Raw genomic sequence first — 25,110 nt, 5'->3', positions numbered from 1 at the left:
TAATGTTTACACCAGGGTTCCTTGTCAGCACTTTATGCTCAGATGTTTGTAAGCTAAAAATAAACTATTGTGTATGTTCAAATATACTGTTGTGATTGAAGAAGTTAAATAAAAATGTCAGTCATCAATTCATGCATCACCTCATGTCATCATAACAGAGGTCTGTCTTCCAGGAAAGAACAGTTTAAAATTAATGTAATATAGTATTGGCCATACTATATGATGTATTGCTTGTCTTTGTTTAATAATACAGAAGACAAATACCTTAAAAAATAATCGCATATCGCATCGCAATCGCAATATTGGGGCAAAAAATCGCAATTAGATTATTTTCCATAATCGTTCAGCCCTAGTTTTAACCCAGTCTGTGTATCTGGCTTTCACTGCTTTCTTTCTATCATAAACACACACACACACACACACACACACACACACACACACACACACACACACACACACACACCATGGCAACTTCAAGTCTGTGTTAGAAGAAGCTAAATTATTTGACTAATAATAAATTAGAGTTACAGAGTTGAGTACATTTTAATTTGTGTTAAAGCCGCCAGTAGAAGTACATCTTTACTGACTTATCTTTCAGAAAATGCCCACAGCCCAAAATATTCTAGTGGTTCCATAAAATTTCTGTGAATGAATGCAAACCGTGTCACAGGCACTGATATATACAAAAAGATCATTAGCTCATCAAGTTACCAGTTGTAAGTTTCTTGTGTCTACAAGAAACTTTACCCTACAAAATATCTGAGTCTGGCTGACAGTTAGTGAAGCCACGTATATAACTGAATAACAACCATGTAGTAATGATGGCAGAGTGTTACCTGCTCCAGAGTGTCAAATGTCCATTATATAACTGAACTGAAGTATTAGGGTTTTTTATGTTTAAGTATGTAGACATTTTTAAAAAGATGTTAAAAATATGTTTGCCCAATCAAGCACAGAGACCCTGTAAAACTGTAGAGCTAATTTCTTAAATCAGTCAGCGATCTCGTTCTGAAGTACAATAAAAAGTTACCTGATGTCAGTCTGGAATGCTATGTGGCCGTCTTCTTCGGGCTGCTCTCGTTAGGTGTCGGCACAGCGGATCATCTGCCTCCACCTCACCCTACCCCACCCCATGGTGAAATTTCAGTGACTAAATTTACAGGATTTAGTGAATGGGATGAAATAGAATCAGTTCCAAAATGACATTGAATGAGAAATTATTTGGACGTTATGCAGTCAGTTGTAATACAGTATGGGACTGTACATTATGGGTTAGACATGCAGTTGAGTCGTGGTTGAAAGTAGATCCCCACACTTGAGGAACTGAACAGCATGGCAGTGTGCCCGCCGTGTTGTAAACTAAACCTTGTGTTCAGCCGAGCTTGCACTGCTGCCGTCCAGATTGATGATCATTTTGACCTGGTGGACTTCTGGGGAACAAAGACAGTAAAGCAGTTGGGTTATCTTTCTCCTGCTGCGTGCACATGGACTTCTCAGAAAACATTTAATTCCTCAGCGGTACTGATTGAGCTGGTGTACTTAATTTATACATGCATAATTAGAGCAAACGTGGCAGATTTTTGTAAGACACACCTGATGGTATAAGTTTGTCTACATTACTCTCGTAGGCTTTCTGAAAGTTTTTATTTGGTTGTGTTCTCACTCATTTTCAGTCCTTTCGTGCAACGTTCCAAGTGGACAATAAAAGAAGAAACTGCCTTAAAAACATCTGCAGCAGGTGATTAATATTTGAAAGGCATGAGACACAAGAATACATCTCATCTTAAGTTTAGAAATGTTCTCAGTTAATAGGTGGCTGTCAAAAAGGCGAATACATTTTTTAATAACAGTAAGTAGAACTTTTTGTCTAGTTTATTCTGATATGCTCACCTTTCTGCTACATTCTGCTTGCTCAGTCTGTTAAACTTGATGTGTTAAACTTATTTTCTTCAGTCCTTTACTTAGTGACTATAATAACTAAATGTGTTTGTGACATGTTTTAAACTGGCTTAAACATTTGCTGAGGGCGCTTTGGAAAATCTGATGCAGTGGAAACAAGTAGATGATTCTTTAACATCTGTAATCTGAAGGTTGCTGGTCTGAGCCCCGGTTTGGACTGTCTCGGTCGTTGTGTCCTTGGGCAAGACACTTCACCCATTGCCTACTACTGGTGGTGGTCAGAGGGCAGAGGTAAAGCGCTTTGGGGTCCTTAGGGACTAGTAAAGAACTATACAAATACAGGCCATTTACCATTTTACAGATAAAGTATATTTTGATGTATGTTTGTGGTATTAACTGGTTATTTGTTAGTGGTAAATTTTGCCTATTAACATTGAGAGTTATTATGATATTTTCTTGAACGGCAGGTGAGTGCGTCTGTGATTCACTGTAGATGTTGTTAGAATGCAGAGGAAACGCTTTACAGACGAGTGTAAGCTTGTGCTCTGTGTGCAATCGCAGGCCATGATTGGCTGGCTGTGAAACTGATACACGGTGTGTTATTGGTTTACCTGTGCATAGAGCTTACATCCTGGAAAATTGATCTGTGTCAATCTGCATATAGGTTAATGTTTGAGCTGTTGGGGCAACACAGTTTCTTCCTGCAGTGATGGATCGCTGATTAGAAGGTCTGTGTGTGCGTTTCAGGTCTCTGTTTTGGAGAATATGTCAAACGGGACCAAGACAGGAAGTGTCTTTGGTTTTCTTTTTAGTTTAGACAAGAGTGCTTAGTATTTGATATATATATATATATATGTGTTAATTCTGTGATCACTGTAATCAAAGTACTTAACTTGACTGTAATAGATAATCCATTGGTGAATAAGTAACACGCCCATCTGCCTCACTGTCTCTGAGTCTGACTGGTTTAGAGTCACAGCAGAAAGCCATGTCATCCACTTGGTTGTTGGCGCTAACACAGAATAGCCAGTGGTCAGGAAGACTTTGGACACCTGTGAAATTACTCCTGTAAGTCCGATTGCATTTTCTTCGTATTATTGATGCTTTAATTATTCATCTTTAACTCACCTGTATGCCCGACTGCTCCACATGTCAGAAAGAGCATCCCTTTATCTGACAATACCCCACGGCCAGGATACAGGCGGGAAATATTAAACTGTTAAAGGTGCTAACTCTTTTTTCTGCTGGCTCTCCTATCAGTGTAAGATAACCCCAGGCAATCACTTATCGGTGGTGCTGACAGATAGTGGCCGTGTCGGAGGCCGTAAGGGGAGAGGAGCTGTCATCCAGCTCACTGTTCCTGTGCGTGAAGAGGACAGAGAGACCACAGAGTTGTCAACACCCTGGGACCCCTGTACTCCAGGCATTAGAGAGGCTTGTAAGAAGAGAGTGCCACATTTTTTTTGCACTTTATGTTGTTCACTATCCTTGTTTTTTTTATAATCCTTAAAAGACAATAAAGTTCCCAGTGAACATCAGTCCTCCAGAAAAATCAGAGAGTTGACCTGAATCAGTGCCACTGCAGAGCTGCACAGCTCGAAGGGAGGAGCAGTAGTCTGCCAATTTATCTGCCTATTTACCCAGTCCCTGAAGTGGAAAGACTATGAAGCACGCACTTAATGTCTGACTCATAAATCCACTTGGCTCTTCATATGAATGATCCTTAAAGAGTAGGTGATTGAAAGGAAGAGATATCCTTCTATATTTAGGTGAATGCATTGATCAATAATGCATCCAGCTTATCCTGTACCAGCTTCTTGATTAGCTAGCACTCATTATCCACTGAGGCTTTGTTGCATGCTACCAATCATCAAAATTCACCGTGTACTATTCTGAACAAATCTGAGTTTATGTTTTAAGCATGTCTCGTCACAATGTTAAAAAGGTCATATAAAATATTGAAGTCTTTGGTTCTCACTTTTACATTTAGTGGACTTCTTAAAGGGGCTGGCATTCAGATTATTATTTTTTTAAATAATTTTTATGTGACAGTAAAACAAATAGATAAAGAGTGTTTGTAGTGTTATTGTCGTCATGCTCAAACTTGCGCCAAACAGTTTTGTTCTTTGTTCTATTGTCCAAATATGATTATTGGGGAGGTTATTTTTGGTGAGCCTGTTTCCCCCACAACAACCACTGGCGTAAGGTAGCCCTCTGTCTGAGGTCGAGGTAACCGTAGCAGGCCTTGGAAAGTGAAATGCGATGCTGCAGGCCCTCAGGGCTGTGTTTTTGAATCACAACTGCATAATGAGCTGGCAGAGCTCCTGCTGCATCAAAGATGCAGCACCCTAGTATCTGTTTCAAGTCACAGTGCACAATAGTGCAGTGTCACCTGTGCAAGAGCAGTGGAGGCGTTGGGATCAAGAGGAGCACTGAAAAAAGGCTGAAATCTTTCTCCCACCCTGCTATGACACCCTCAGACTCACTGCTTACACTAAATCTCCCTGTTACACTTTGTCTGTGTGGTGCTTGATATTGTTAATCTTCCTTTCAATCAAAAACACGTGTTGGAAATGGCCAAAATACTTGTTTTCAACTTGAGAATTCTAGAACAGCGGTCTCCAATCCCTGTGCCATGGACTGGTACCGGGCCGCGAGAGTTGAGGCTCGGATGTGAAATTCATGGTTTTCAGGGGTTTTATCGTTAACTCTGTTTCCCTGGGTCTTTTCCCGTGTTGTAGTTGTGTGTCTTATTTTGAAATAAATATTTGCGCGTTACCATAGCGACCAGAGAGCATTAAGGAGCAGAGAGGAGGATGTTACTCTCAATGTTGTTGGCACATTTCAGGAGGACGCTGCTAATAAAGTTACACAATTACACAGTGAATTTGTGTTTATTATTATACTTACAAAATACCACAGTTTTTGTCTCAGTTGTATCATTTTGTTTTGTTGTATTTATCCACAACACCTTAATGGCCGGTCCGTGAAAATATTGTCTGACATTAAACTGGTCCGTGGTGCAAAAAAGGTTGGGGACCGCTGCTCTAGAATACTTGACTGCAACATCATGACTCAGTGATCAATCAATAAGTGAAGGTAGCACATCTTTACAGTTAGTGACATTTTTGCCTGTGTTCCTATTTCTGGTTTAAATCAGTGAAGTTACTGAAAACCAGCAGTCTGACATTACTGGCTGCATAGAAATACATGGAGGGTAAGTGAAGAGCACAATAGTAATTGGTGGGGTTATTGGGAAACAAACAAGCCCGGTATATGTTGTTGTCAAAAATTCTGCTTATCGTTAATGTGAATGCAGTTTAAGCATTACCTAGTTGATTAAGTGGAGAGCTAGAAATAGTTGGACTTGACCTCAACACAGAACTCAGGTTCTTGACATTGTTTCCTGAAAAGGAGCTGGACTCTGGTCCACTCTGAAGTTGTATGTTGGGGTTTTCCTTGGTGGAGTAAAGGGTTTCTTTCCTTCACTTTCAGCTTGGGGATGACATGTTAACTCTTCTTTGCATGACGCTGCAGAGGACACAGCTTTACGGGACTCCTTTCTTTGGTGGATTCTTGCCAGAGATTTTCTTCCTGTTAAAAGCAAGTCTTTTGAGTCATTAGAACTGTGGTAGTATCTCTCGGGCACTAAGGTGAAGAGAGGACTGTAGTCTTATTGAGTTTGTGGAACTCCCGAAGCAGCTGATGGGAACCATTAGGCCAAGTGGAGTGTGGCTCAGGCAGTGGCTGAAGTAAAAACTCAAGTCTGAGAGGAATTTGGTGAGGTTGTGGATCAAGACTTTAGGTGAACATGATTACGGCAATGAGGCAACTCAGGAAGGGTTAACAGCACTCCCTCCTTAAGCGCTTATCAGCAATGTCAATAGCATTGTTTAGCCAAATCCAATATTCCATCAGTGCTTAGTATTGTTGTGGTTTGATGTTTTGGAAGTCAGCATGGGGGAGTTGGTGAATTCACTGAAGTGCTGTTTCAGGATGTCAGGAATCATCAGGAGTCTGGATGTGTTCAATTAAAATGTCCTTATCTAGTCTGATGGTGAAGACTAAGATCTCTTGTGACTGCTGTTCTGTTGGTTTTATGTTTCACAATATGCTGTTCTGTCATTTCTACTAATAAATGAATGGATCATTGCTGTGAACCCAGACAACTGGTGGCTCCTTAATCTCATGACCAGGGTTACCTGAATACAAATCCTCCCCACTTTTGGTGTCTGAACCACATTACACGTCCCTAATTCTAACTAAATGTTAACTAAAATATGGATATGCTTTAAACTAATGTTATGAAAGTCCAATTCTCAATCGCAATGTTGGACAAAACATCAGTGCTGAAAACTAGCCAGTTTCATTACTGATCAATTACAAATTATTTAGAGGATAGCAAGGAAACTGTTGCTAGTAGGTCAACATCGACCATATGACCTGCTATAAAGTGCTGGATTCAGATGGATAATCTTAGAAAAAGTCCAGAGTTGGATACACGCACATATCTTCAATTTTTATCCATGTAGTAAACATGCGGGAAGGGGAGGAGCTTTGACAGTTGATACTAAAACACGTCTAATATTTAAAATGCTCACAAAGATCATAATAATACCAGAAATGAAGCAGCGTGTCTAGAATTTTGTGTGAAGACTGCAGAACTGTTCTTGCAGCCGCATCCATGTTTTTATGTTGTTTTTATGGTAATCTGATGTAGAGCATATTTAAAATGTACTTATTTGCATGCCATTGCTGTTATAGTTTACATTAGAATTGCTTTAAATGCTGATGTTCACATTCTTGGATAGTGCATCCAGACCACGACACTCGAGGACGAAAAGACAAACTACTTGCTCCTGATGAATGTAGTGTGTGTGTGTGTGTGTGTGTGTGTGTGTGTGTGTGTGTGTGTGTGTGTGTGTGTGTGTGTGTGTGTGTGTGTGTGTGTGTGTGTGTGTGTGTGTGTGAATGTTGGCTAGAAAGCACTTAGGCATGTCTGTATGAAGGTGTATTAGTGGGTGTACGAAGCTTGTTGTCATATAAAGCGCTTCGAGTGCTCGAGCAGAATAGAAAAGCAGGGCATAAGAACCAGCCTATCATGTACCATCTAAGACATGGTGAGATATGTAAACTATCGTATACGATAAAGATTTTCTCTTTCTCAAAAAAATGTGTGCTCCTCTGCTTCACTAGGAGTTTCTTTTGACCCAGCGGTTCCCCCAGTGAACCCCACCCCCAGGCCCTTCCTGACTCAGGGATACCATGGGACCCCCTCCGGTTTACCTTTCCAGCCTCCTCTTCCTCTCGTTCCTCCTCCTGTGCCACGCCGGGACCTCCTTCAAGCCCCAGGTTGTGGAGCGAGCATCTGACCCTGAGCTGCCGCAATCCTCTGGTAACACCTCAGGCTCTGGAAAACGGACGTGTTCTGACACTGTGGTTTGTAAACCCGGCATCCTGCTGCCGGTGTGGCTACCACTCAACCCTCCACTGGGGGAGCAGGCAGGGAGGGCAATCATCTATTTCCTCTGTCTCATGTACATGTTCCTGGGTGTGTCCATCATTGCAGACCGCTTCATGGCATCTATAGAAGTCATTACCTCGCAGGTATTATTGAACTTAAAATTGGGAATTAAAAAATGCAACCATTAAATTTTTTACTATCAGGGTTTTGTGTTTGCTCATAGTTGAAGAGTGTTTTGGCTCCTTTTTATCAGGAAAAGGCAAATTTTGTTTGCACTTTGAGCTTGCATTTTTTTAAATATCAAAGTAAAGTGCCAGTATATGTCGCCTTAGATGAATTAACAGATATGAGAATTAGGTAATAAAGAGAAACAGTTTTAAAATATTTACTATAAATTTTTAAATTTTCAATCTTCAATTTAAAAAAATAATTTTATCACATTAACTCGTTGCCAAAACAAAAGTAGTTCTAGTATCAGGCCCACTGTGTTTGAAGCATCGACTGTAAGTATAAGATGGACAAAGCCATTGTCACCTCACCCATTGCTGCTGGATTCCACTTTTGAATCACAGTCTTAGTTTGTTTGTTTTTCTGGGAGCTAAAAATGGACGCTAAAGGTAGTAATCCTGGTTAGCAAGCTGTAGACATGCTCATCAGTGCTAAATAACAGGCTAGTTTAAATTTCAGTACCAAAACCAAAGCACAAATCTCTTGGCTGTTCTACAACTAGATAATTATTTTACAGATAATTCTATTAAATAAGTGGTGGCATACCTGTCAATCAAAGCAGCCAGACCCCTAAATTTATGCCTTACACAAATTAAATTACCACCCTCTTCCAAAAATGTTGGATCACCATGTAAATGTAAAAGCAGAATGCCTGATTTTGCAAATCCTATAAATTCATATTTTGTTCACAGCAGAATACAGTTTCATGCAAAACCAGTAGAAACGTTTTAAACTTATTAGATGACCTAGCAACAGGTCAGTAACATGACTGGGTGTAGAAAAACTATTTTAGAGAAGTAGAGTTTAAATAAAGGTTTGCCAATCTGTTAAAAAATAGAATATTGTTCAACATAAAATTGTGAAGGCTTTGAATATCCATCATCTTTAGTACCTAATATCATAAAAAGATTGATACATGTACGCAAGGGATGGGGCCAAAAATCAGTACTGGATTCTTGTCTGTGGCAAAGCTTGTTTAAAATGGACCGTAGTAGACTCAAAAACTGTCATTAGAGTTTACATTTTACACAATGTAACAGCATTTTGAAATTAGAGAAGCAGTCCTCAGTGCAGTTATTATGAAGAGTAAAACTGTCAACAGTCAAATGAGCTGTTTTTTGTACCAGACCGTAAATAAGATTTCCAACCTGATGTATTTGGGCATTTCAGATATGTCTTAACTGAAATTAAGCATTTTGGGCATTTTCCCAAACTTCTGTGACTGCAGGAGAAAGTGGTGACCGTCACCAAACCCAACGGTGAAACCACAGTCGCAACGGTACGGATCTGGAATGAGACTGTATCCAACCTCACGCTCATGGCACTGGGCTCCTCCGCACCTGAGATCCTGCTTTCTGTTATTGAGGTGCACAACTCATTACATTTGCAGCAACATATGCGTAACATATACAACAAATGCTGGAGCTGTATGTGCACTCGGAGTCTGTTTTGAATTCTAGTTGTTACGTGGCTCTTATTCGGTTCTAGTTAGCTTAACAAATGAGCTTTGATTGACTCTTTTTTTCTCACTTTAACAGGTGTGTGGGCACAACTTCCATGCTGGGGAGATCGGCCCGGGCACCATAGTGGGCAGCGCTGCCTTCAATATGTTTGTGATAATTGGTCTGTGTGTGTGGGTGGTCCCTGACGGAGAGTCTCGTAAGATCAAACACCTCCGGGTGTTTTTCATAACGGCTTTCTGGAGTATCTATGCCTACATTTGGCTCTACCTCATACTGGCTGTCATCTCACCTGGGATTGTAGAGGTATGTTCTGATGGTTGCATACATTTTAACTGAAAAACATATGTACTTCTGGCCACAGTGCTATTGTTGATTTTTGGAAATGCAGCCTCTGCACTAAACACACTTTAAAAATGAGTATTTCTTTAAAGTTTGTGGTTTTATGAGATTATTTTCTTGAAAAAATGTGTTGTACTCATAAATATACAGTGACTAGTGTATTATTATTTCTTTCAACAAATTGAAAACTCATTGAAAATGCCATGTTGGCCCTTCACGTGGAATACACAGGACCGGATGAATATGGCTAGAGACTGCCCGTACACCATAGGCCAGGCTTGGCCAACTCCAGGCCTCGAGGGCCGGTGTACTGCAGGTTATAGAGCCTTCCCTGGGTCAACACACCTGAATCAAATGATTAGTTCATTACCAGGCCTCTGGAGAACTTCAAAACATGTTGAGGAGGTAATTCAGCCATTTAAATCAGCTGTGTTGGATCAAGGACACATCTAAAACCTGCAGAACACCGGCCTTCGAGGCCTGGGTTTGGACACCACTGCCATAGGCGGAGGAGAAGAGGACTCGTAGGGGTTTGCATTCTGTGGAGGCAAACTTGTAGTTTGTGCCGGCACTTGCGGACAGGATCATACCCATATTTTTTCATCTAAGAAGGGGTCCCCTTTATGAAAAAACATAAATGCGAGTGGAATCTCCTGAAATGAATTCAAGTCTCCAACACATTTATTCCGGATATTATCACAGTTACCTTTTGTCAGCAGATTAGACGTGCGACGCTTCTGACTCCGTACAGCTGACAACGGTCCAGCTAAACAACAATAACAGCTGGTTATAAGCCAGTATTACCCCAGCTAATGATAGACTAGATTATTACAAAAAGCACACGGGTTGGTTACATTCTCATATAATACAAGAGAATTCCCTAAATGTCCAAGTCAGCAACGGTAGATCCACTTCAAAGAAACTTCCACTAACACTGGCTAAAAGCAGCTAGCAGTGGCAAAAACAGCAGTACTTATGGACGGAAGAGTTGAGGATATCTTCAACAACTCACTGCAGTATCCCTGTCGTCAGTCAGAAGTAAGCGTCATTGACTCATACGCTCACACTGGACTCTTTTTACACAGTTTTACAGCCTCCTCCAGAGGCAAGGTAAGGAGAGGTAAGAAAACAGGATTCAGTTGACTTCAATCTGCAGTCTGCTGAGATCTAGTGGTGAGAATTCACACCCCGCAACTTTAAATATTAATGCATTGTTACTTTTATTTGTATGACATTAGTGCCATTTGTTTTAAGATAAGATAAGATAAGATAACCTTTATTAGTCCCACACGTGGGAAATTTGTTTTGTCACAGCAGGAAGTGGACAGTGCAAAAGTTGAGGCAAAAATTAGAATACAATAAGAATAAATACAGTACACAACTGTACAGAATAGAATAAAATAAAATACTATATACAGTAGAATAAAATAAAATAAATATACAATAAGATAAAAATAGAATACAAATACTATATACAACTGAGTAAAAATACAACGATGACAGAAAGGATTATTGCACTTAGTATTATTGCATATGTATGGATGTGTGTGCTTGATCAGTTAAAGTCTTTATTATGGAGTCTGACAGCAGTGGGGAGGAAAGACCTGCGAAATCTCTCCGTCCCACACCGTGGGTGCCGCAGTCTCCCACTGAAGGAGCTGCTCAGTGCTGTCACAGTCTGCTGCATGGGGTGGGAGATGTTGTCCATCAGGGATGACAGCTTAGCCGCCGTTCTCCTGTCACTCACCACCTCCACTGGGTCCAGAGGGCATCCTAGAACAGAGCTGGCCCTTTGGATCACCCTGTTCAGTCTCTTCCTGTCCCCAGCAGAGATGCTGCCGCCCCAGCAGACCACGCCATAAAAGATAGCAGAAGCCACAACAGAGTCATAGAATTTCTTCAGGAGTGGGCCCTCCACTCCAAACGACCTGAGTCTCCGCAGCAGGTACAGCCTGCTCTGCCCTTTCCTGTAGAGGGCGTCTGAGTTATGAGTCCAGTCCAGTCTATTGTTCAGATGAACACCAAGGTACCTGTAGCTGTCCACAGCCTCAATGTCCATACCTTGGATGTTCAGTGGTTGCAGTGGAGAATGCTTGTGCCTGCGGAAGTCTACCACCAGCTCCTTGGTTTTACTGGCGTTGATCTGGAGGTAGTTCAGCTGGCACCAGTCCACAAAGTCTTGAGTCAGTCCTCTGTACTCCTTGTCGTCCCCATCAGTGATGAGGCCGACTATTGCAGAGTCATCAGAGAACTTCTGCAGGAAGCACTGGGTGGAATTGTGGGAGAAGTCTGCAGTGTAGATGGTGAAGAGGAACGGAGCCAGAACCGTTCCCTGTGGGGCCCCCGTACTGCAGACGACCCTGTCCGACACACAGCCCTGAGTCCTCACATACTGTGGTCGGTCGGTGAGGTAGTCCAGGATCCAGGTAGTGAGGTGATGGTCCACTCCAGAGTTCACCAGCTTGTCCTTTAGAACCGAGGGAAGAATGGTGTTGAAGGCACTGGAGAAATCAAAGAACATGATTCTCACAGTGCTTCCAGCGGTCTCCAGGTGAGCGAGGGAACGATGTAGGAGGTGAATGACGGCATCATCCGCTCCAATGCCAGGCTGGTAGGCAAACTGAAGTGGGTCCAGTGATGAGCTTATTAGGCGCCGAAGCTGAGCCAGGACCAACCGCTCCAGGGTCTTCATCAGGTGGGATGTCAGAGCCACCGGCCTGTAGCTGTTGAGGTCCTTGGGGCTTGAAGTCTTTGGCACTGGTACAACACAGGAGGTTTTCCAGAGCTGTGGGACTCTTCCCAACCTCAGGCTCAGGTTGAAGAGGTGCTCCATCACCCCACACAGTTGGTCCGCGCAGGACCTGACGACCCTCGAGCTGATGCCATCTGGACCCGCTGCCTTCTTGCCATTAATCCTCCTCAGTTCCCTCCTAACCTGGGTGGTTGAGAGAGACAGGCTGGAGCCTTGTGTTGAGTGTGTATTGGATGCTGTTGTTGGGGGTGGGGGGGAGTGAGCAGGGTGAATAGAGGAGGTGTGAAGTGTCTGAGGTGGAACAGCAGCAGTGGGGGTGGGTGAGTCTGCAGCCGATGTTGCAGACTGCCTCATGGCTGAGTCAAATCTGTTGAAGAAATGATTCAGTTCATTTCAAATGTTTGTTCAAATTTACTCTCTGCTAAATTTACTTTCTTTCATCAGAAAGTAATAATCATACCAATTCTACCAAATGTGGCAATCCTAACAATCTTATGCCTAAGCAGCAGATCTGAAAATATCTTTTTATAGCTTCCCTATGCCCATGTGCTTCGTTGGCATCAATTAGTTTGAAAGAACCTGAAATGTCAGTAAGAGGAAACTGTGGAAGACCTGAAAGATCAATAATACTCATAAAAACTACATCTCTGCATGGCAGAAGGGCAAAGCAAAGCATCACATGACTGAGCTGCAGACACAGAAGTGGTGGCTCACTGTTGCACTTTGCAGTGTTCATGTACGGACGACAGATTAGCAAGAAAACAAATATTTAAATCAACACCTGAATTCTGCTGTAAAGAACAAAAGGAAACGGTGGAAAATGTAAGTGGCAAGAATCTTCAAACAGATGCGGGGATCTTAAATACTGAATCTTACATGACATTCAAAATATTACGAGCTGTATTACAAGGTTTGGTAAATCCTCACTTGGTAACCCTTTGCACACCCACAGTCTGTATTTTTAGATGTTGTGTTTCTAAAACTCACCCAAACATCTAATTAGCTAAAAGGTATACACATACCTTTTATTCTATTTTTAATATATCAAATGAGTAACTGATTATTTTTCATGTTGCCTGCATAATCAGGTGTGGGAGGCCATAGTGACGCTGCTGTATTTTCCGGTGTGTGTGATCTTGGCTTGGATCGCTGACCGCCGCCTACTCTTCTACAAATACATGCACAAGCGTTACCGTGCTGACAAGAGGCACGGCATCGTGGTGGAAATGGAAGGGGACCTTGCTCCCAAAGGCATTGACATGATCGTGGACGGAAAGCTGTCAGACAGCAGTGCATGCCCTGGAAACTCCTCCACTGTTACGGTCTCTGTGCAGACAGGCAATGAACTAGACCCGAACAAAGATGAGGTAAGACTCAGGCAAACGTCTTATTGAGCCACTCAGCCTGAAGGCTTTAAAAGAGCGTTTTTTTTCTCCATTAATTTCAGGTTTAACATCTGTTTTGTTTTAGCTAATTAGAACTCTGCTCCCTGTAGGGGTCAGCGCAGCTGATCATCGTCCTCTATCTCACCCTGTTTCTAGCACCAACCCTCAGCATGCCCCCCTTCACTACATCCATGAATCTCCTCTGTGGTCTTCTTTTTTTCCTCCTGCCTGGCAGCTACATCTTCAAAATCCTTTGTCCAATATATCCTTCTTTGCCTCTTTGGCACCTGTCCGAACCATCTCGACCTTGCCTCTAACTTTGTCTGCTAACCGCTTAGCCTGATCTGCCCCTCTGATATACATTTAGTTATGGCCAAATATCTCGTCAATGACATGAATGTCATGATAAGTTTATTTTCTAGTGATTTCTTTGATCGGTTCTTTATCCAGACTGGAATAATTATACAGCATATATCTTGAATGACTGAAAAACAAGCATTGGGTTGCACAAGTTTGATTTTGTTTTACTTTAATCCACTCAGGGTCAAAACTTTGCTTGTATCCACACTAATGGTTAAATGTTCCTCAACAAGTTCCACCTCAACCAGGTACTTTTGGTAGCCATCAGCAAGCAACTGCTGTAATTCTGACTGGATATTTGACCAGTTTCAAGCAAAGTCAACAAATTTTGATTAGGATTGAGGCCGGAATTTTGGGGAGGCCGTTCCAGTAACCTGATGTTACCTTTGCTTACTTTACCCATTACAAAACCAGTTTTGATGTGTGCTTGGAATCATTATTCTATTCAAACACCCAACTGAGACCAGGTTTCAACTGTGTAGCTGTTGAATTAAGGTGAAGCTGAAGAATTTGGAGGCAGTCCTCAGTCTTCATTATTCCATCCACTTCATGCTTTGCTGCATGAACTGAATGTGATGCTGCCACAACAATTCTTGACCGCTAATACGATCTTCAGAAAGCCTTACCTTTACTCTTCCCAATATATGTCTTGTCATTGTGACCAAATATCTCAATCTTTGTTTCATCTGACCATAAATTTTTGCCCAGAAAGCATTTGGCTTGTCCATGTGGGCAGCTGCACATTTTAGAGAAGGAGCATGGACTTCTTTCTTGGTCTGCAGCCTCTCAGTCTGTGGTGATGTCACGATGTCTTCTTCTAAATCGTGGCAAAGTGGTCCCACATCTAAATAATCTGCAGCTATGTACATTGTTTAAACTGGTTATCTTTGAGTACCAAAGCTCCTCCCCTTAACCATGTTGAAAATTGCTCCAAAGCCAGATCTGTGCCGAGAAACCAACTAATTTAAGTGAACACTACAAATTCTTCCAAGAAGTGTGGCCAAAACTATGCTAACAGCTCGTTGATGGCAAACCCACTAAAATGTAGCCAAATATTAGTGGGGGTGTATGTATGTATTTTCATGTTCATGCTCATGATGAATGCATGTAAAGTTCTTACTGCTACTGCACACATTTCCAATCAGTTCATTTTTGTTTAGAGCTCAGTGAGTTTATAAACAGTCATATTTAATGGTCACACTAGACATTAGTTTTTAGTTTAGTTTCACTTTATTAAAGATACGCATGGGTCCATAGCAAATAAAATAAATACAAAGTACATGTAATATTAAATAGTGGCAGTTCATTATCACGTTTCCTGAAGCAAATAAGATTTTATCTCAGTTGGAGTCTCAATAAGGGAATTGCAGAAGAGCAGACAGGTCGTCAAAGAAACAACGACATGTTGTGTCATCGCAAACTAAGATATTTATTTTCGTTCTGGTGTGAGCATCCCTCTTCACATCCCCACTGCAAACCCTGTCTGGATAGTTACAATAAAATCTCTTCTTGTAAGACACTGTTGAGCAAATCGTTTTTAAAGGGCGTTTTTACATAACATTAAGCAACACACATATCTGTGTAAACACAAGACCTAGTCTGACTACTAGTTCTCCTGCTCTGATAGGTTGTCCGCATCTTGAAAGATCTTAAGGAGAAACACCCAGACAAAGATTTGGACCAGCTGATCGAGATGGCCAACTACTCTGCCCTGGTTCACCAGAAGAAGAGCCGTGCCTTCTACCGTGTCCAGGCGACTCGCATGATGATCGGTGCTGGTAACATATTAAAGAAACATGCTGTTGAGCACGCGCGACGTTCAGGCCACGAGACTGATAAGGCCACGTGCTCGCACATTTGTTTTGAAAGCTCCCAGTATCAGTGCACGGAGAACTGTGGCTCTCTGACCCTGGGGGTGATCCTCGATGGGGGAACTGGTCAGAATACATTCTATGTGGACTACTGTACAGAAAATGGTTCTGCCAATGCTGGAGCAGACTATGAATTTACTGAGGGAACCCTGGTGTTCAAACCAGGGGAGACCCACAAAGAAATCAAGGTAAGAAAGGAAAAAAAGCTAATGTTAGTGTCAGTGTTTAACGTTTATCGTCACTGTCAAGTGTCAAACACAAAAATTGTTCTGGAGAGGTGACCAGGAATCTAGATTTCTCCCCTATAGTTGTGGTGTCTGTCATCAGTGGGATCAAAGAATCTGTCATTCTGAGAATTTAATTGTAGTGAATGTTCAATAAAATGGTTAACAACCACGTGCATCTGGAAGGAATGTAACTTTAAAATACTTTGCTCTCTCCAGGTGAGGATCCTGGATGATGACATCTTTGAAGAGGATGAGCATTTCTTTGTGCGCCTTCAGAACCTGAGGTTAGAGGAGGGTGGAAATGAAGGGATGGGGACTCCACCCAAAGGGAGACTAGTGGAGCCGCTGGTTGCTACGGTCACCATCTTGGACGACGATCATGCTGGCATCTTCACCTTTGAGCAGCATGTGCTGCGGGTGAGTGAGAGCACAGGCATCCTGACGGTGACTGTGTTGAGGAACTCGGGGTCCAGGGGCACAGTTGCTGTGCCGTACCATACGGAAGATGGCAGCGCCAAGGCAGGAGTGGACTACGAGGAGACCAGAGGGGAGCTGGAATTCACCAATGAGCAGACCAGGTAAGGTATAGTAACATAGAGGCAATGACTGGGAGATAGGGGCACACTGTTAATCTAGCTATAAGCTGTCATTCCTGACATCTCTACTTTGGCTTCGGTGCTAAAACTTAAGCCTATATTTATTTTTCACTTTAAGTCACACAAAGTGACGAATAAAAAAAGGTCTGCTTGAAATTTTTGCAATTTTATGAAAGTATTCACAGTCTTTGCTATGAGCCTATTCATTCACTATTGAGCTCAGGTGTGTCAACTGGTAAATTCAGTTCATTGGACATTACCTATGCATGTTACATATATATAGGTGCAGATGCTTAAGAAGCAGAGACTATGTTGTATTTCTGAGTTTTTCTTCCTGTGTAAAATCACAGAACTGTTCTGTATAGAAATAAGTGCGTGTGTGTTTGTCTGTGTGTGTGCTTGTGTCTTCAGTCAGACATTGCGAGTGTGCATTATAAACGTGGAGGAGTATGAAAAGCAGGAAAACTTCTTCATTGTGCTTGACGACCCCAAATGGCTAAAGCGAGGACTCTCTTGTGAGTGTGTAATTATTTCAGATTTCATTTTTAATGTTAAAGTGACTTCTCATGACTCTGTCACTTAAAAAAATTAGTATAAGATAACAGTTGTAGTCTGTTTTTCCTTTCTCATCTACACTAATAGAAAGCATTAGATCGCATCAATGTGCAAGATCAAGTATCAAAACAGTAACAACAACACACGCAGCTGAATGCTGCAAGTAACCTCACACGCAGGCGTTCACTACTGTCTCTGTTTCACTGCAGCACAGACGCTACAGCTAATTATGAGTTACTGGTGTAATTATTTGTTCGTGTAACCTCATTGTGTCAAAAAGATGCAGAAATTGGATATTTGCATGCCAGTGGAGGGGAAAGAAGTAGTCGTGTATAAAATAATTTTTGTGGAAGTTCAGAAGGGAAATGAGTGTAAGGCTGTTTTATCACAGCATGAAAATATTGCTTGTACTCAGTCATTATCTGTCTTTGTTCACAGCACTGCTGCTAAACCAGGGTAAGATTGTTTGGGTGTGGTTTTGCATGTGATCTGTGCAGCATTTTAAAATAGCTGGCTATTATTTTGAAATTCCAAATCCTTGGCCCTAAATGTGACAGTGTGAAGTGGTCGTTTTGCACTATCAGCAGAAATTTGCATTTCTTGTTTTGAGCTCAGTGAACGCCCAAGCTCTTGCTTCTTTTTACACTCACTTTAATACCTTACTGTCAATTTGTGAGTTTGTCTCAATGGGCATGAAGACGTCTGTAAAACGTTTATGAATACATTAATATTTATTCCACGGGTTTGTGTTTTTATTAAAAAAATAGTGGCAGGGCCAGAGGATGAAACACTAAATGTGCTTGTGAAGAGGGCCAAACACTCGGGAAGTACAAGTAGAAAGACTGGAAAACCTGGCTAGCTTATGTGCAACCCAGGTGAGCACATTTCACTCAAGCAAGCAGAAACCATCTTTGGGCCAGGAAAAGCTTCAACTCTGTTGGGAATGCTTTCCACAAGGTTTAGGAGTGTGTTGATGGGTTTATGGGAATTTTTGACGATTCTTCCAGAAGCATATTTGTGAGGTCAGACACTGATATTAGACAAGTAGGCAGTTGACCTCAGGTAGAGGTCAGGACATGTTGTGGAAATTTTAAATAACCTGCAAACACCCCCAGGGAGCATTTTGAAGTGGTTTAATAACATATTGCAATATGGATATGTCAGCTTCCACAACTCTTACATGTTGGCCCATCTCACGGGTGGGGGGGGGGGCTTTACCTTCAGCCCCATCCTTAAAACCTCCCTTGAGCAGGATGTCCGTCTACAATGGATCCACTGTGAAGGCGTAATAAAACTTGGGGTCCACTTGTGATAACATTCTACATGCATGCATACAACTGGTGACAGGACTGATCTTGCTATACTAAAGTGAGAAAGCGATATTACTATTACTAATGTGATATGATTAAAACATATGATTAATACAAAAGAAATCTGCCACCACAAGCATTAAGAGCTCCTTTCATTGGAACTATGGGGGCCAAGCCTATTTCCTGAAAAACAACCCCACACCATAATCACCCCTCCACCAAACTTTACAGTTAGCACAAAGCATCAGACAAGTAACGTTCTCCTGGCAACCACCAAACCCAGACTTGCTAGATAGAGAAGCATGATTTGTCTCTCCAGAGAACATGTCTCCACTGCTCCAGAGTCCAGTGGCGGTGTGCTTTACACCACTGCGTCTGACGCTTTGCATTGCTCTGGGTGATGTACGGCTCTAATGCGGCTGCTCGGTCATGGAAACCCATTCCATGAAGCTCTCTACACACTGTTGTTGAGCTAATCTGAAGGCCACATGAAGTTTGGAGGTCTGTAGCGATTGAATCTGCAGAGAGTTGATGACCTCTGTGCACTATGCACCTCAGCGATCTAAGTGTCCAAGTTTCTGTTGTTCCCAATTGCTTTCACTTTGTTATAATACCACTAACAGTTGCCTGTGGATATATTTATCAGTGAGGACATGTCATAACTTGTTAGACAGGTGACATCTCATTGCAATACCACAGTAGAATACACTGAGCTCCTGAGTGTGTTTGTGGAAGCAGTCTGCCTGCCGAGGCGATTGAAACACCTCAATATAATAATTTGGATGGGTGAGTGAATACCTTTGGCAATATAATGTAATTGATGCACTGTACTGTGCACTTGTCTTCCCACTCTGATGGCAAAATTTACAACCAGTTGTAAATGGTTAAAAATGCAGAAGCTACTATATAACATGTTACATTGTGCTAGTGTGCTATTTTTCTTCACCTTAGCTTCAACTGAGGTTAAGAGCACGTGTGTAAGATATCATTAAGGCTTGAATAGTGATCTCCTGTCTGCTCTCTCTCACAGTGAATCCCACCCCTGAGGAGGAACAGGCCAGGAGGATCTCTGAGATGGGAAAACCCATTCTTGGAGAGCACAGCAGGCTAGAGGTCATCATAGAGGAGTCCTGTGAGTTTAAGGTGTGTGTGGAGTGAGTGGGGGGTGTTTGTTTCTTATATTATGATGCTCATACAAGTGTTACACTGCAAGTAAAGTGGCAGTTACTGACATGAAGTTATGTTAAACACATGCAGCCTGAAGATTGACAAATTAAACCAGAACTTTACTTGCAAATTTGGACAAATTCCTTTAAAAACTTTGAAAAATAAATGTGTAAGATTGTACAAGTATGTGGTTTTCTTCACTAACCTCCTGCTGCCTTGTTGTGCGTCAGAGTCCCAATGGAGTACTAGACCAGGTACAGTTTCTACTCACGCGCTGTTTGATACTCATCTGCTTCCAATCTATCTATTTTATTTCATTCCATGTACCTTTATTTCCCATACATAGAAGGAATGTATGTGTACATTGTGTATTGTGTAAGCACTGCTTGACTAAGTCCATCTCATTTGGTACTGTGTTTATACCCATCAGCCACTATATTAGGTATACCTGTATAATACCAGGTTCAAACCCCTTTTGCCTTCAAAAATACATTTATTCTTCATGGCAGAGATTTAGCACGATGCTGGACGCATTACTCAGTTTGGTCCATGTTAACATGACAGCATGACTCAGTTGCTGCAGATTTCTCAGTTTCAAATCTCTTGAAAGGTACTCTGCTGACTGTGGAGACCGTTTGAGTACATTGAACTCATCGTTATGTTTAACAATCAAGTTTGAGATGATTAGAGCTGTGTGACAAGGCACACTATCCTAACACTTGGGATTATAAAGGGATGAAAGTGTGCCAAGAAAAAATGCCTCATAATATTATATCATTACTGCAGAACTAAACTGTTAATACAGGGTAGGATGGATCCACCCTGCCAGATTCTGACCATCCAAATGTGGCAACAGAACTAATTAGACTGATTAGACCGGGCAACAATGTGAGTTGCTGCTGCTTTCCTATCCGCTTGAAACAGTCTAGCTTTTCTGCTCTGACTTCACCAGGGCAGTTTCACCCAGAGAACTGGCACTCATTGACCAGTCTTTCTCTGACCGTTCTCCTTAAATTCTAGTGTGAAGGAAAATCCCAGTGGATCAGCAGTTTCTCAAACAACCACACCACATTCAGAGTCACTTAAATCACTTTTCTTCCACATTCTGATGCTCTGTTTGAACTTGAGCAGGTTGTGTTGACTCTGCGTACATGCCTAAACGCTTTAAGCTGCTGTGTGATTGGCTGATTAGATATTTATGTTAAAGAGCAGTTGAACAGGTATACCTAATTAAGTGGCCAATATGTGTTCTTATTCTCAATTAGATAGATGAATGATCATTTAAATAGTATTTATTCTTTTTGGTGTCGGGGTGTGTGTTAAATAACAAAACAAGTTAAAATGAAAAGACATTTGAGACGTGGTTTGAAAAAAGTCTTGAAACTGTGTAATGTGAACCCATCTGTTGTGTATGCATCCATGTAAGCAATGATTGTTTCTGCTTGATTACCAACATATTTAATTTGTTGCAACAGAACACTGTGGACAAACTGCTCAAGGATACAAATCTGGCCGTGGTGATTGGTACGCGCTCATGGAAAGAGCAGTTCATCGGGGCGGTCACAGTCAGTGCAGGTCAGTGGCATCTTTGTATTTATTTATTGTTTTGTGTTTTTGTCATTTTTTTGGAGCTTCACTTGTAAATTTCTGAAATTCAGGTTTGCCTGTGAATCTTTATGCATGAAATTTATTGCACTGCATGTAATTTTATTACAAGACTTTGTGAACGTTATAATTAAGACTTGTACTTTTGAAACCAGGTATGGACACAATGTGGACTGGGAAGTGTGGTAATGTCTCTGTGTTGTAAATGGTAAATGGCCTGTATTTGTATAGCGCTTTACTGGTCCCTAAGGACCCCAAAGCACTTTTACACACCCAGTCACCCACTGGTGATGGGAGCTACATTGTAGCCACAGCCACCCTGGGGCGCACTGACAGAGGCGAGGCTGCCGGACACTGGCGCCACCGGGCCCTCTGACCACCACCAGTAGGCAACGGGTGAAGTGTCTTGCCCAAGGACACAACGACCGAGACTGTCCAAGCCGGGGCTCGAACCGGCAACCTTCCGATTACAAGACGAACTCCCAACTCTTGAGCCACGATCGCCCCTAAACAGAACTCTAACTTCAACAATAAACTTTTGGTGGTTAAAACTGACTAGTGTACAGTAAACGTCGCCTTGGCTCATGGATGTGAAAGATTTAAGATGCTTTAAATACTGATAATATTTTTTGATGCGTTGGGTCTTACAGGGTTAAAGCTTCATCTGATACTATGAAGCGGTCTGTGATTGGCCCAAAGTGTGATTGCAGGTATTGACGTCTTCTCTTTTTTTTGCCGTGTTTGATTTACTTTCTCTGTGTCTTGGTAAACAGGTGATGAGGATGAGGGAGAGGAGCAGCGAGTGCCCAACTGCTTCGACTATTTCATGCACATATTTTGTATCTTCTGGAAGATCCTGTTTGCTTGCGTCCCACCCACAGGGTACTGGAATGGCTGGGCGTGCTTCATAGTGTCAATCACTGTCATTGGTATTTTAACAGCCATTATCGGAGACCTAGCCTCCCATTTCGGGTGCACCGTCGGCCTGAGAGACACTGTCACTGCAGTGGTCTTTGTAGCACTGGGGACTTCTCTTCCTGGTTAGTGAGGTGTTCTTGTTGTCATAGTTGTTGTTGTAAACACTCTTGTATTGCAGAAGTTTGAATTAGGAAAGTGAATGTAAGAATGTACAGCTGATTAGCCTCATTCTCTAACTTGACTGTTTTTTTTTTCCAGACACCTTTGCTAGTAAAGTTGCTGCTACGCAGGATCAGTACGCAGATGCGTCTGTGGGAAACGTGACAGGAAGTAACGCAGTTAATGTGTTTCTGGGCATAGGTGTGGCCTGGTCTGTGTCTGCCATATACTGGGAAGTCAAAGGGAAGGTTTTCCGTGTGGACCCAGGATCACTGGCCTTCTCTGTCACGCTTTTCACCATTTTTGCCTTCTTGTGTATGGGAGTGTTAATGCTTCGCCGAAGGCCGTCCATAGGTGGTGAACTAGGAGGCCCACGCGTCCCCAAAGTCCTTACCTCACTGCTGTTCTTTGGACTCTGGTTCCTCTACGTCCTCTTCTCTAGCCTGGAGGCCTATTGCCATATACAAGGCTTCTAAATGAGCACAGCTGTGGAGAGTCATGCCTGCACAATAACACACACACACAAAACTCCCACTGATAAACAGTTGCCGTCATCATTTGACATCTGCTGCTACGGTTTAGAAACATACGTATACACACCACAGATTCAACCACGGAACATCCGCTGCCGGACTGTGAAATTATTGTGACAGCACTCCTTCATTTTCACCTCATGAAGTGCAGCGACTGCTTTTTAAGAAAGCAGAATAGATGTGAAGTCGCTGGATTTTGCTTGATACCTGGAGACTCGCATCCTGGATGCCCAGGATTTGGTCGTATGTCTCCCCACACCTGTAGAGTCTGGGTCAGAGCTTATTTTACAAGATGACTATTTCAGGCGTTTACATACAGTAAGCTGCTCAGATACATAACAGTTGGAAGAACACTACTTTGCTTCATATGTTTCTCTCGCAAAAAGAGAAACTTTGTTTGTTAGTTCATTGTTGTCAGTATTCATGAATCCAGGTGATTTGAAGGAAGACTGCAGGCCACTCAGTAGCAAGTGAGCTTTTTTGACAGTCCACAGGAGAAGCAATAAGCTGCTGTTATGAAATATCTCCCACTGCTCAGTTGTGTGTCTGTGTTGCGTTAGGTGACATGAGGCACTGTTTGATGTTTAGCGCTCTGCACCTGCTTAGTTTGATCCCATTGTAGGCATTGATAATAGCAACACTACATGGAGCCAGTATTGAAATGTGAAACTGATAAAAAGTTACACGATGAATTTCTCATAAGCACCTTGTGTCTGCCATTTAGTTTGACTCCTTGAAAACAACGATTCATTCACCCCTGTAGTCTTATCTGTTTATTTATCAATGGTGTAATGTTATTGTATTTCTAATTTTATGAATTTGACTGTTATTGACAAAAGCACGTTGTAATTTATTGTAAGTTGTCATAATTACATTTAAATTTTAACTGCATGTGTCTCGATGAGGTTTGTCTTCAAGTCCACGTAAGTAAGCATGATGGTATGACTTATTGGGGTTATACACTTACCTGTTCTGTGTTTAACAGATGCATTTTAAGTTTGTGCACCCAAAAAACATGGAAAGTGAGGTTAAAAAATATTTTTCTCTTAAAAGAAAGAAAAATCAGTACATAATATATAATTTAATATAATATAATAACATGTCATGCAGGTCGGACCTCAATTAAAGCCTAAAAAATTCACTATCTGAGATTTTAAGCAGAGCAAGATGAGTTGCTGTTGCTGGGGAGCAACTGATAACACCTCTTATTGTAGAGAAAAGTCACTGATAGCATTAAATGGTATGTGAAGAGGAATGTCAGCGTATTTTGTTTCCTTTTTTCTTTGTTGATTGATTAGAGGGAAGGTTTGTTTTACGCTATTGTTCTTTTTTTATTAAACATAGAAAAGAATGGATGATCCACTCACTGAAGAACGACAATGTCCTTATTTATTGAACCTGTGAAACATGGGGGGGGGGTTAAATCACCTGCGATAGGTCACATGACCAAGACCAGTGACACTAATATCCAGTGTAAACCACGTCTTATACAAGACAAAGAGTTGACAAATAATCGTCAAGTAATACATATTACCTTGGCATGGGTCAGTTAAAGATGGTGTTGACTTTGAAGACGAAAATGTTTAAATAAAAACACTTTATAAAAGACTTTCTACAACCCAGGATTCAGTAGCTTGTAGAACCATATATAGCAGCCTGAAGCAGCTGACTTTATCAGTCTTTGTTGTGGTTGTGGTTTTAGCCCACTCTTCTTTAAAGTGTTGCCTAAGTTCACTGATGCTTGCAGGCATTTGTGCCGCAGTATTTCAACAGGGTTGAGGTCTAGACTTTGACTGAGCTTTGGTTCTTTTCCTTGCTGCTGTGTTTGGGATCATTGTGCTGTTGCATGATCCAATTTGGGCCAAGCTTCAGCTGTATTACAGAGAGCCTCACATTAGACTGCAGAGTTCATCATTACTGACTGTTACCCAAGGTACCCAGGTCCTGGGACTGTAAAACAAACCCAAATGAGCAGATGTTCGTGATGTGCTGCGATTACCTTTAGCCAAACATGAAGATTTTTTTTCTCAAGCAGTCCACACCACAAACAACAGTAAAAATCGCATCTAAACTTCACAGCATCAGGAGACTCACAAAAAAATCATAGAAGTATTCATTCTGTGCATCAGATGTTTTCCTGATTGTTTACAACTTGTTAACTGCACTTATGCACAGGGGCTGCTGCTTGCTGTATCCTGCAGTTATGGCAGGTGTATCAGATGAAACTAGGTGCACGCTTCATTGGCTTTGCAAGTGATGGTGCAGAAAAAGGTGTAAAA

At 41.8% G+C, this 25,110-nt stretch overlaps 1 protein-coding gene across 2 annotated transcripts in view; it reads left to right on the top strand.

Moving 5' to 3' along the window:
• Positions 1–23,987, top strand: part of slc8a2a (solute carrier family 8 member 2a) — a 32,158-nt gene extending 8,171 nt beyond the window's left edge. The window contains exons 1-12 of one of the 2 annotated variants that reach the window (XM_080867264.1): positions 2,893–2,967; positions 7,096–7,506; positions 8,820–8,957; positions 9,130–9,357; positions 13,234–13,512; positions 15,518–15,949; positions 16,205–16,566; positions 16,996–17,099; positions 19,480–19,592; positions 21,092–21,191; positions 21,995–22,261; positions 22,398–23,987. In XM_080867264.1, coding sequence (XP_080723390.1) covers positions 7,165–7,506; positions 8,820–8,957; positions 9,130–9,357; positions 13,234–13,512; positions 15,518–15,949; positions 16,205–16,566; positions 16,996–17,099; positions 19,480–19,592; positions 21,092–21,191; positions 21,995–22,261; positions 22,398–22,774 — 2,742 coding nt within the window. In that variant the 5' untranslated portion in view covers positions 2,893–2,967; positions 7,096–7,164 and the 3' untranslated portion in view covers positions 22,775–23,987. Of the gene's footprint in view, positions 1–2,892; positions 2,968–7,095; positions 7,507–8,819; positions 8,958–9,129; positions 9,358–13,233; positions 13,513–15,517; positions 15,950–16,204; positions 16,567–16,995; positions 17,100–19,479; positions 19,593–21,091; positions 21,192–21,994; positions 22,262–22,397 lie in introns of those variants that run through there. The other variant, XM_080867263.1, reaches the window with a different exon arrangement.
• Positions 23,988–25,110: the final 1,123 nt, after the last annotated feature.

This window comes from Rhamphochromis sp. 'chilingali' (assembly GCF_963969265.1).
Source record: "Rhamphochromis sp. 'chilingali' genome assembly, chromosome: 19".
Classification (NCBI taxonomy): Eukaryota; Metazoa; Chordata; class Actinopteri; order Cichliformes; family Cichlidae; genus Rhamphochromis; species Rhamphochromis sp. 'chilingali'.
The sequence above is the reverse complement of the archived record's forward strand: the minus strand, read 5'-3'. Positions and strand labels throughout refer to the sequence as shown.